This window comes from Neomonachus schauinslandi, chromosome 11 (genome assembly GCF_002201575.2).
Source record: "Neomonachus schauinslandi chromosome 11, ASM220157v2, whole genome shotgun sequence".
Taxonomy (NCBI): domain Eukaryota; kingdom Metazoa; phylum Chordata; class Mammalia; order Carnivora; family Phocidae; genus Neomonachus; species Neomonachus schauinslandi.
In genome coordinates this window covers 96,393,369-96,406,254 of record NC_058413.1, presented here as the reverse complement: position 1 = coordinate 96,406,254, position 12,886 = coordinate 96,393,369, and the positions used below count along the sequence as shown (strand labels likewise).

At 43.3% G+C, this 12,886-nt stretch overlaps 1 protein-coding gene across 2 annotated transcripts in view; it reads left to right on the top strand.

Annotated features, from left to right (window-relative positions):
• Positions 1-12,886, top strand: part of KMT2A (lysine methyltransferase 2A) — a 77,270-nt gene that overhangs the window by 28,165 nt on the left and 36,219 nt on the right. For both annotated transcript variants that reach the window (XM_021696557.2, XM_044919757.1), the window contains exons 3-9: positions 1,980-4,633; positions 6,666-6,843; positions 7,753-7,987; positions 9,771-9,835; positions 10,253-10,630; positions 10,975-11,048; positions 12,228-12,359. In XM_021696557.2, coding sequence (XP_021552232.1) covers positions 1,980-4,633; positions 6,666-6,843; positions 7,753-7,987; positions 9,771-9,835; positions 10,253-10,630; positions 10,975-11,048; positions 12,228-12,359 — 3,716 coding nt within the window. The remainder of the gene's footprint in view (positions 1-1,979; positions 4,634-6,665; positions 6,844-7,752; positions 7,988-9,770; positions 9,836-10,252; positions 10,631-10,974; positions 11,049-12,227; positions 12,360-12,886) is intronic.

Sequence of the window (12,886 nt, the reverse complement as noted above, 5' to 3'; positions counted from 1 at the left end):
TATAGGAGAGGGATCTTCTGAGGAAGAAACCATTTCCCATCTGTGCTGCCATTCTGACTTCTATGGTTTGCTTTGCTTTGATTTGGATGGACAGTCTAGTTAAATATGATGTCGTTAGTGGTTTTGCTTTTTGACAGCGACTTAGTTCTTGGTGTTTGTTAGCATTTGGGTTTCATTTAAGAGTCATCATGTTTGTCTAGTAATCTAATTCAAACACATAAGTTGACAGTATCTTTTTTCCCAAATGGCAGGAGTGTTGCCATCCTAGTTGGGAGGACTTAGCCTGTAGTACCCAGTGTATGTGCCACATACGTAGTAGCCATGTTCTCTTGAAGATGCGGTGGAATCCTAAAACTTCCTGTAGGAACACGGTTCTAGAGATCATCCGGTCTGACCCTTCATTTCTAGATGACAGAATGAGGCCGGGAAAATATATGATGCGGTTACTCATTTTTGAGTTCTCTGAGTATGTTGTGATTAACAGAGCTGGACTCTTCTCTGTTTTGGTGTTTCTCCTTGTCCACCAAAAAATTCTTTTAAAAATTGGATAGAAGAGGTTTTCCAGATTAATAAAGCCCTATGAGTGGCCAGGTTCAAGTCTAGCATGATGATAAGGAATCTTGTGATACACTTCTGGGTAGGAGTAATTCACAACCCTTCCTTGAATGGTTATCAGTCTACCTTGAATGTTGTCTTGTTTTTGTTTTTTAAACCATCTGGGTATGCTTCATTATTTAAGAAATGAAACCTAGTTTTCCTACTGTCTCCTAGTCCATTACTTTTGTTGTAATTAGTATATATTGAGAATGGATTTATGAATCCTTAATGTATTAAAGGCAGTTTCAAGTTAATTGGTGAGAAAAACATTTATATTTAGAAGGCTCAAGAGTAAGACCTTTGTTGATTTCTGTTCTGTTAGGAAGTTGGTTCCTTAGTCTAAAATGTTCATCATACTGGCATAAATGTCTTTTGATGCCTGTTAGGGGAGGTTTTAGTCTCAGAAGAATGTTGAGTCATATCAGACATTGGAAAGTCATGAGGGAGGAGAAGATGTGATAGACCAGGAAACTCTTAATCCATTTAGAAAATCCAGGTTTATACAAAGAATTTTAGAAAACAGCCTTGTTTTCTCAAGTCTCTTGAAAAAGTAGCAAATTGAGCTGATTTATAAATTGGGCAAATTCCTTTTATTTAGACTAGAAGAAGTCTGATTTAATAAATTGTTGATTTGCTCTTGATGTCAATTAGGGTTAAATTTTTTTTGTAACCTGGGACTAACTAGTTCAAGAACCTGTAAGTAGGGGAGTAGATTAATGGACACATCATCGTGTCACTTCACTGAGGAGTTCACATGCCACTGAGTTCAGTGATCTTATTCTGATGTCTCACGGATGAACACTTTTCTACTCAATAAAGCTTTCTTAGTTTACTTTGACAAAACAGACTGAAACTATAGGAAGCTGAGCTGCCCAGGTGCTTTCCTGACAAAAGTTGGTATGTTATCGATTGAAGAGCTCCTTGTTCAAATTTGTGAAAGCCAAAATTCCACCGAAAAGATGGGATGACTTACTATGAACATGTTCCCAAATATTAATCTTCGTGGCTAGGCTATGGAAAAGGTGGCACAGATTTTTTTGTAAACCTATTTTTTTTTTTAATTAAAAAAAAAAAACCCTCGCTCACCTGAAATGGTAGGAAAATCAGTTTTGCATATTAATTGCTTGGTTGAAAATCTGTTATCATTATCTTAGTTGTTCTGTCCCAAAAGTTAGGTGTTGTAAGTGGAATGTTATTTACTTGGTTTCTTTGAGGCAAGTTTTTGATGAAAAGAAACTAAGCCCAATTAAGATGTTTAAGTGACTCACTAGACCAGGTAGAGGTCAGTACAAAATGGCTTGTGCTAAAGTATATTCAGCTTAGTCACAACCTGAACTACAAAGCTAAATGTATGCTCTTCATTGTTTAATTTTTATATACAGTTAAAACTAGCCCTCGAAAGCCTCGCGGGAGACCTAGAAGTGGCTCTGACCGAAATTCAGCTATCCTCTCAGATCCGTCTGTGTTTTCCCCTCTAAATAAATCAGAGACCAAATCTGGAGATAAGATCAAGAAGAAAGATTCTAAAAGCATAGAAAAGAAGAGAGGAAGACCCCCCACCTTCCCTGGAGTAAAAATCAAAATAACACACGGAAAGGACATTTCAGAGCTACCAAAGGGAAGCAAAGAAGATAGCTTGAAAAAGATTAAACGGACACCTTCTGCTACATTTCAACAAGCCACAAAGATTAAAAAATTAAGAGCAGGTAAACTCTCTCCTCTCAAGTCTAAGTTTAAGACAGGGAAGCTTCAAATAGGAAGGAAGGGGGTACAGATTGTCCGACGGCGAGGAAGGCCTCCATCGACAGAAAGAATAAAGACCCCTTCAGGCCTCCTCATTAACTCTGAACTGGAAAAGCCCCAGAAGGTCCGGAAGGACAAGGAAGGAACACCTCCACTCACAAAAGAAGATAAGACAGTAGTCAGACAAAGCCCTCGAAGGATTAAGCCGGTTAGGATTATTCCTTCTTCTAAAAGGACAGATGCAACAATTGCTAAGCAGCTCTTGCAGAGGGCAAAAAAGGGGGCTCAAAAGAAAATTGAGAAAGAAGCAGCTCAGCTGCAGGGAAGAAAGGTGAAGACACAGGTTAAAAATATTCGACAGTTCATTATGCCTGTTGTCAGTGCCATCTCCTCACGGATCATTAAAACCCCTCGGCGGTTTATAGAGGATGAGGATTATGACCCTCCAATTAAAATTGCCCGACTAGAGTCTACACCGAACAGTAGATTCAGTGCCACGTCCTGTGGATCTTCTGAAAAATCAAGTGCAGCTTCTCAGCACTCCTCTCAAATGTCTTCAGACTCCTCCCGATCTAGTAGCCCCAGTGTTGATACCTCCACAGATTCTCAGGCCTCTGAGGAGATTCAGGTACTTCCTGAAGAGCGGAGCGAGACCCCCGAAGTTCATACTCCACTGCCTATTTCCCAGTCCCCAGAAAACGATAGTAATGATAGGAGAAGCAGAAGGTATTCCGTGTCAGAGAGAAGTTTTGGATCTAGAACAACTAAAAAGCTATCAACTCTACAAAGTGCCCCCCAGCAGCAGCCCTCTTCCTCTCCTCCTCCACCTCTGCTTACTCCACCCCCGCCACTGCAGCCAGCCTCCAGCATCTCTGACCACACACCTTGGCTTATGCCTCCAACGATCCCCTTAGCATCACCATTTTTGCCTGCTTCTGCTGCTCCCATGCAAGGGAAGCGCAAGTCTATTTTGCGAGAACCGACGTTTAGGTGGACTTCTTTAAAGCATTCTAGGTCAGAGCCACAATACTTTTCCTCAGCAAAGTATGCCAAAGAAGGTCTTATTCGCAAACCAATATTTGATAATTTCCGACCCCCTCCACTAACTCCTGAGGATGTTGGCTTCGCATCCGGTTTTTCTACATCCGGTACTGCTGCTTCAGCCCGATTGTTCTCACCACTCCACTCGGGAACAAGGTTCGATATGCACAAGAGGAGCCCTCTTCTGAGAGCTCCGAGATTTACTCCAAGTGAGGCTCACTCTAGAATATTTGAGTCTGTCACCTTGCCTAGTAATCGAACTTCTGCTGGAACATCTTCTTCAGGAGTATCCAACAGAAAAAGGAAAAGAAAAGTCTTTAGCCCTATTCGATCTGAACCAAGATCTCCTTCTCACTCCATGAGGACAAGAAGTGGAAGGCTTAGTACTGCTGAGCTGTCACCTCTCACCCCGCCGTCTTCTGTCTCGTCCTCGTTAAGCATATCTGTTAGTCCTCTTGCCACTAGTGCCTTAAACCCGACTTTTACTTTTCCTTCTCATTCCCTGACTCAGTCTGGGGAATCTGCAGAGAAAAGCCAGAGACCGAGGAAGCAGGCTAGCGCTCCAGCAGAGCCGTTTTCGTCCGGCAGCCCCACTCCTCTCTTCCCTTGGTTTACCCCAGGCTCTCAGACTGAAAGAGGGAGAAATAAAGACAAGGCCCCTGAGGAGCTGTCCAAAGATCGAGATGCTGACAAGAGCGTGGAGAAGGACAAGAGTAGAGAGAGAGACCGGGAGAGAGAAAAAGAGAATAAGCGGGAGTCAAGGAAAGAGAAAAGGAAAAAGGGATCAGAAATTCAGAGTAGTTCTGCTTTGTATCCTGTGGGTAGGGTTTCCAAAGACAAGGTTGTCGGTGAAGATGTTGCCACTTCATCTTCTGCCAAAAAAGCAACAGGGCGGAAGAAGTCTTCATCACTTGATTCTGGGACTGATATTGCTTCTGTGACTCTTGGGGATACAACAGCTGTCAAAACCAAAATACTTATAAAGAAAGGGAGAGGAAATCTGGAAAAAAACAACTTGGACCTCGGCCCAACTGCCCCATCCCTGGAGAAGGAGAAAACCCTCTGCCTTTCCACTCCTTCATCTAGCACTGTTAAACATTCCACTTCCTCCATAGGCTCCATGTTGGCTCAGGCAGACAAGCTTCCTATGACGGACAAGAGGGTTGCCAGCCTCCTAAAAAAGGCCAAAGCCCAGCTCTGCAAGATTGAGAAGAGTAAGAGTCTTAAACAAACCGACCAGCCCAAAGCACAGGTACTCTTTTCCATCTTGCCTGTTAAACTCAATAGTTTATCGAGCCTCTTCTGTGAGTGAGTTTTCGGTGAAGTGTTTCAGTGACGGTTCTGGGAATCAGGAGAAGGGCAGCAGAAGTGGTGGCATTTGCAGCGTCCCTTCAAGGACTGGTAGGATTTTGATAGGTAGGAAATGACAGGGGAGAACATTCTTCCTCTTCTCTTTTTTTAAGAGAGAGCGCGCGTGCCCTCACGCTAGGGCAAGCAGGTGGTGGGGGGAGCGGCAAAGGGAGAGAGACCATCTCAAGCAGCCTCCACGCCCAGCGCAGAACCCAACTCGGGGCTCGATCTCACACCCTGAGATCATGACCTGAGCTGAAATCAAGAGTCAGATGCCTAACTGACTGAGCCACCCAGGTGCCATAAGGGAGGACATTCTAAACAGAGGGCACAGTGTGGGTAGAGATGAAAAAGTATGAGACACATTTGAGAGGTACGGCGGATCGCTGGACTGTGATGCACAGGAAGGTGGTGACTTAAGACTTGAAAGGTAGTTTGTACTTCATGGGTTTGGTGTAGTGGAATCTGTGACCTAATGTTGACGGTGCATTTTTGTAGTCCCATTGTTTTACTATTATTTACCAAAGAAAATGGGGTGGGGGGGCTTCTCTTCCTCTGAGCAGTGAGTGATTAGAGCAATAGATGATAGGTATTTGCAGAACACAGATGAGAAGCCCTTAGCCTTAAGTTGCAGGCAGAAAAGCTGTAGTAGGATTCAGTTCATTAAGATGATGACAAATTTTACAAAGAACAGCTTTTTTTTTTTTTTTTCTTTTTACAAAGGTAGCTAGGCACTGGCCTTTTCTGAGAAAACCCATGGATCTTTAGGTTCTTTTTTAAAATTGCCATATAATAGATACATATTTATGCCAACACACCAAGTTAGGTTAAGATGACCACACATTTAGGTTTTTCATGTTATTCAACCTAGGGCCATATTTACATTTAGTAATTTTACCAGTTGACAGTTCTAGCAGGAGGATGATGGAATTTATTTCTGATACCATTTTGGACGTATTTTGGTTAGCCTCCTAGTGATAGGAGCAGTGGCTCTTTAAAATGTAAGAGGTGGGGCTCCTGGGTGGCTCAGTCGTTAGGCGTCTGCCCTCGGTTCGGGTCGTGGTCCCAGGGTCCTGGGATCGAGCCCCACATCGGGCTCTCTGCTCTGCGGGAAGCCTGCTTCTCCCTCTCCCACTCCCCCTGCTTGTGTTCCCTCTCTCGCTGTGTCTCTGTCAAATAAATAAATAAAACCTTTAAAAACTAAAAAATTAAAAAAATAAAAAGAGACTTAATTTGAAATAAAAAATAAAATGCAAGACGCTTCTGTGCAGATCTGTGGCCTTTTTTTTTTTTTTTTAGATTTTATTTATTTATTTGAGACAGAGAGAGAGAGAGCACATGAGAGGGGGGAGGGTCAGAGGGAGAAGCAGGCTCCCCGCCGAGCAGGGAGCCCGACGCGGGACTCGATCCAGGGACTCTAGGATCATGACCTGAGCCAAAGGCAGTCGCCCAACCAACTGAGCCACCCAGGCGCCCTGGCCTTTTCATCCTTACATTTAGAAGTTGTTTCCCCTACTTCTCTGTTGATCAGGGAAATAGAAGAAATAGTCTGTGATTAGATAAGCCCTGTTAACTCCAGGCCAAACTTTGGATAACGTAGACTGGCAGCTTGAGTTTTGAGGGGAGTTTTAAAGCAGTAGTATAATGGGGAATAGAAATTTAGTTGATTTCTGTTTTTTGATTAAAAGCCCTGCCCTCCCCCGCCTTTTGGCTGCCAATTTTAGGATACAGAACTAGTCGATTTCTATAGATTGTCACGGCTTATCAGCTGGGAATAGCTAGAGTTGTATGTGTTGATTCTAGATTGTAATGATGTACCAGCTGTACCTTGGCTTCATTTAATGACATTTTTTTTCTTTTTTTTTTTTTTTCATTTAATGACATTTTCAACATGTATGCTTGCTGTTGTTTGTTTTGACCTGCCTCTTACTCAGGGTCAAGAAAGTGATTCGTCAGAGACCTCTGTGCGAGGACCCCGCATTAAACATGTCTGCAGAAGAGCTGCTGTTGCCCTTGGCCGGAAACGAGCTGTGTTTCCTGATGACATGCCCACCCTGAGTGCCTTACCATGGGAAGAACGAGAGAAGATTTTGTCTTCCATGGGGAATGATGGTAGGTCAGGGGTGTCAACCTCGAAGTCTGAGCAGACATTTTTTGATTTGTTTGCTGGTCATTCTGGGGATACCTAGTAGGCTCTTCATAGCACTGTGTGTTAGTCTGGGTCCTCCAAAAAGCAAATGGCAAGCGTATATTCAATGTGCAAGGATTACCCTAGAGGAAATGCCCAAGAGAGAAAATCGGAGGGGAGCTGGGGAAGGCTGGACAATGGTCAGGCTGCTCTGCAAGTCTGACCCCAGGGAAAGAGAGAGGGAGGGAGGGTTGGGCAGAATCTTCCCAGACTGTCTTCCCAGAGAGTTTGGCAAGGCTGTCGGGGAGTCCTTGAGCAAAAGCTGACTGTCAGGGGAGTTTTGTGTCTCCCAGGAACAGGCCCGCCTTAGCATCCCTGCCATGCTCAGTCACTACCTAGGAGCAACCCCCATGGTAAGTGTGGGCTTGGTGTACCACTGGATTTCAGAGCACAGCAGTTGGGGCCGTTGGTCAGTTAGCTTCGTTCCCTGTTGTTGGAGGTCTGTGGGGCACATTCTCACGGTTGCCTTTAGATGCTGGGTGACTTAAATGCTAGGTGACTGCTTATGTAAAATGTAGAGGTTTAGAGAATCTTAAGAAGCATTCAATTCGCATTCCTGGTTTTAGGTGAGACTGTGTTTTGTTCTCAGTGTTCGGATTTCTGCTTTCATCAAGCTGCAAGTTATAGGCGTTTTAAAACATTTAAAGAATTATTTAAAACAGGCTCTGATTTCTGCCTATGAATATTTTTATTACGCATTTCATGTTTGGAGTCCCAATTAAAATGAGGCTTGAATGTATGTAATGATATAAACGGATTTTGAGGAATTCCGCCTCTGCTCCCAAGAAGGAATTAGATACTCCCTCAGAACTAACGACACGTTTCTTTAACAGACAAGTCGTCAATTGCTGGCTCAGAAGATGCTGAACCTCTTGCTCCACCCATCAAACCAATTAAACCCGTTACCAGAAACAAGGCGCCTCAGGAACCTCCAGTAAAGAAAGGGCGACGATCCAGGCGGTGTGGGCAGTGTCCCGGCTGCCAGGTGCCTGAGGACTGTGGTGTTTGTACTAATTGCTTAGACAAACCCAAGTTTGGTGGCCGAAATATAAAGAAGCAGTGCTGCAAGTGAGTGGGTGTCTTACTCTGAGGTGTTGACCTCTCAGCTGTGGAGGTTGTGTTTATGCCTGGTCTGTCGCAGGGATGCATCAGAAAACTGAGTGTGGTTGTGTTGAGTCTCCTTGAGGTGCAAGGTTCGTTGCAGAGTCGGATTTTGTGATGTGGCCAGGATTGGGGCTGTCCTGAAATAAGAACTACTCAGGGCAGTGCTGTGTAGTAGAAAGTCCTGCAGCGGTGGAAAGATTCTCTGTCTGCTCAGTTCGTGTGGTAGCCATTAGCCGAACGTGGCTGTAGAACACTGGCAGGGTGGTTAGTGTGACCGAGGAACTACATGTTTAATTGCATTGCGTTTCAATTAATTAAATTTAAATGGCCACATGTGCCTAGTGGCTACCATATCAGTGTAGCTATGGAGGGCTTCCACGTAAAAACTGACAAATTTATATATTTATATTTTATATGTTATATAAGTTATATATATAAGCCACATGCATATGTAATATTCACATATAATTGAGCTATAATTTATATTTAGTTTAACTATATATTATAATATCTATTTGTATTATAATTTTTCAGGTCAACTGAAATTACCTTTATGGCATTGAGGAAAAAGTGGTGATATCTTAGTCTGAGACCCTTGGCTTTCTAACTCCCAGAATATTTTCATGCACGTGGAGTTTTTGATCTAAAAGTTTTGATTACTTGATCTTTTTTTTTTTTTTAAAGATTTTATTTATTTGACAGAGAGAGACACAGCGAGAGAGGGAACACAAGCAGGGGGAGTGGGAGAGGGAGAAGCAGGCCTCCCACAGAGCAGGGAGCCCGATGCGGGGCTCGATCCCAGGACCCCGGGATCATGACCTGAGCTGAAGGCAGATGCTTAACAACTGAGCCACCCAGGCGCCCCTGATTACTTGATCTTTTCTCCCTTTTTTAAGTCACTTTGTGGATTCACTTTCTGCTCTTTGGCATAATTTGTTTTAAATGGATCGAGAAGTTGCACAAACAAATTTTAGTGACTGAGCATCTCATAAAGTGCCTGGCACAAAGAGTAGATATTAGCAATAGGTATTTGTTGAATGAATGGTAACATGAAAGTGATTTATAGAAAATGTGGCTGGGAGAAATTAGTTCAGGGGAGATAGTTTCCAAGAGACAGTAAGTAGTTTTGTGCTTTCGTTTAGTCTGGCCTTAAGCAAGAATCTTGTCTCAGTCCCATTAGTGGAAGGAAGTGAGACAAATCACTGATCAGCAGAAAGGTACATGATTGCAGGATAAACCTGCACTATAATTTAGGGGTTGAAATGTATTTAGCTCAGTTTTAGACTTCAAAGTAAGTTTTAGTTTCATTAAATTGAGGGGTGAACTATGTATCAAAGCCCTGAGATAGACCTGTAGCATTGTAGTGTCAGACAAAGGACTTGTTGGTTAATTTTAGTCCATTTTTTATTCAGATTACTATATGAATGTTAATCTCATAAGGGAGCAGAACCGATTTGACTATAAAACACCAGCTGATCATTTTGTGTGTGGTGCTAGTTAGTACTGGGTTATAAGAAATTTGAGTCCCATTTCAAAAATAATTTGATATTTATTCCTTTTAGACCCTAAAGGTAGGTAAAATTGCTGATCGAAGCATTCAGAGGCTCAGATTGAATCTGAGTACTTTTTTCAGCTCTCAAAATGAACCCTAGTAAAGGTTCACTGATTCTTGCAGACCAATTAACACTTGTTTCAATGGCTTTTCTTCTAAATGTAGTTTACTGTATGGTATCCCTTGTTATCCTAGGATGAGAAAATGTCAGAATCTACAATGGATGCCTTCCAAAGCCTACCTTCAGAAGCAAGCAAAAGGTAGCGTTGTAAAAAGATTTTTCCCAGATGTTTCCTGCTGTAATAATGTACGTAGTCATGTACATCTAGTGTCAGGAGAATGCTGGTTGTTCATTTGTTTGTTTGTTTAACTGCTTTTCCCAGCCAGTTGGTGGTTGTGGAAGCTGGGTGGTAGTTATATGAGGGTTCATTTTACTATTCCCTTTACTTTGAAATTTTCCGTAATCAAAAAAATTTTTAAATTCCTGTAACAATTCCAGTCCATTCTGTTTCCGAGAGCAACACAAGTGTACCTGTCTCACCTGACCAACTTGCTCTTTCCAGTGTCGACTTCAGCGCAGGGCACTGTGAATAAGAAAGTGTTACATTCCTCTGCTTCTGTCTTAAAGAAAGTTTTTCTCACTTACAGATAAATCATCTTGGTCTTTTTCCCCCTAGCTGTGAAAAAGAAAGAGAAAAAGTCTAAAACCAGCGAAAAGAAAGAGAGCAAGGAGAGCAGTGTTGGGAAGAGCGTGGTGGACTCTGGTCAGAAACCTGTCCCATCAGCAAGAGAGGACCCTGCCCCTAAGAAAAGCAATAGTGAACCTCCGCCTCGAAAGCCTATCGAGGAAAAGAGCGAAGAAGGGAACACCTCTGCCCCAGTTCCTGAATCCAAACAAGTTACCACTCCAGCTTCCAGGAAGTCCAGCAAGCAGGCCTCCCAACCAGTGCCAGTCACCCCTCCACAGCCACCGAGCACAGCACCACCGAGAAAAGAAGTTCCCAAGACCACTCCTAGTGAGCCCAAGAAAAAGCAGCCTCCACCACCAGAATCAGGTGAGTGAGGAAGGCAAGAAGGAGTTGCGGAACCAGAAGTACCAGCAAAGAACACCGATGTCTTAAACAGCATTTGGAAACCCGAAATGTATATTTTTAAGCCTTTAGTTAAGGAAAATTAGCTTTCTTTTAAGCTATTTATGTAATAATAAATAGAAGCAAAAAACCAGTTAAGTTGGAGGTATTGTCTTAATTTCCTGTGTAAAGCCTAGAGTTTAAGTTGGTTTTTGTGTTTTCTAATGCCCTTTTCTTCACAGGCCAGTTAGTCCTGAGGTGGTCCTTGCTGTTTAGCACGAACTCTGAGTTTAGTGGTGTCTGATTGCAATTTATTTTGAATTCTTTAGGTCCAGAGCAAAGCAAGCAGAAAAAAGTGGCTCCTCGCCCAAGTATTCCTGTAAAACAAAAACCAAAAGAAAAGGTGAGGAGAGATTTGTTTCTCTGCCATTGCTCAGGGATGTGTTGCATTCATAAGACATAGTCTTATCCTTGACATTTACGTGATTGAGTGAAGGAAACTGCATATCTGCTTCTCTCCAGATGGCCGTGGACTTCCTTAAAATGAACAAAGCAGGTTTAGGCTTTAGCTCATCTTGTTTTTTGTCTTTACCCTTCTTTGTGGCCTTCCGTGCTTAGGCTGATGCCGCAGGCCGCCTACTGTGATTGTTTTTGCCCTCGATGTCCTTTAGCGGTATTTGTCTATAGCCATCACCCTTCCCTGTGTCCACTATGTTTTTATGTGGAGAGAGAGAGGTCTTTAAGAATCTTCTGGCTCAGGGCGCCTGGGTGTCTCAGTTGGTTGAGCATCCGACTGTTGATTTCTGCTCCGGTTGTGATCTCAGGGTCGTGGTATCAAGCCCCGCACTGGGCAGCACAGAGTCTCCCTCCATGTCTCCCTCTGCCCCTCTCCCTGCACACGCGTGTCACACTCGCGTGCTCTCTCCCTCTCTCAAATAAATAAATTGTTAAAAGAAAGAATCTTCTGGCTCTTTCTGCCGTCTCTCTGTGCCACCATAATGGTGGTGCATGAGCGTCCTGGCTGATGCATCAACAATGCCAAAGAGAGGCAGATGCCAGGGTCTTATTAAGCCTTGCTCCAAGGTCATTGTCTGGCTTCTGACTGTGGTGATAAAGCATGGTTACACTGGTGAGTTAAAATCATTAATGGTCCCAGAGCTGCGAATACTGTTGTGACCATCCTAGACCAGTTAAACAAGAGTAGAATGGTCAGCCCCAGATTGGATGTGCAACTTAAAGATCTAGAAAAATGGCAGAATAACCTGCTCCCATGCTGTCCCTTTGGTTTCGTTGTGCCAACAACCGCAGCTGACCTCGTGGACCACGAAGAAGCAAGACAAAAACCCACAGGAGGGAGAGTCCTGGGACTCTCCTGGGATTCTCCTGGGGCTGTGATACATACATAAAAGCCCCCATGGAAAAAAGAATCTGAAGATCAACTCTCTGTGTCTGTGGAATACTTGTGTTGGAAACGTGTTCTCCAGAGCTGTTAATAAGATTTTTTGTTTGCATCGTTACCTGTTGCAAAAGTGAAGGCAAGTGGGATGTGGTTTTTTTCTTTATCCATCTTCTGTCTCTGTAGGAAAAGCCACCTCCAGTCAGTAAGCAGGAGAACACAGGCACTTTGAACATCCTCAGCACTCTCTCCAATGGCAATAGTTCGAAGCAAAAAATCCCAGCAGATGGAGTCCACAGGATCAGAGTGGACTTTAAGGTAAAAGCGTTTTGTGACCATGTAGTATGTCGAGCGTCATGGACTTCAGATCAGAAAAATGATGTTATCCAAGGTGTTGATGAAAGAGGGGGAGTTCAGCACCCAGTCAGGGAATAAGAACTACCATTGGCAGGTGGGTTCAGGTGTGAGAGAACTCTGGTCAGTGTCGTGAGGTCACCATTTACGAGCTGACGAACAAACGCAGGCATCGGCCTGAGCAAGAAAGTGCATTCGGATGAGAACAGCGTCTGAGGAAATAATTCTTTCACGTGGGAATTCTCCAACCATGATGATTGCTTGAATCAGCAAAACTCTAAGGAAAAGTCACTTCTGGGATATCTTTGCGTTCTCGTTAACATGAATTAAACCAGTAGGTGAGCATTTTAACAGTTTGTGTCTGAGATGAAAATTTTTTAAAGTAGCAGGTTGTTCTTGAACCCACTGAAACGAAGTCTTCTTGCCACTCTGATGTCACTCTGATTTTATGCTTGCTGGCCTTGCTCTCAATCCAAAGCTGTGTGTCACTG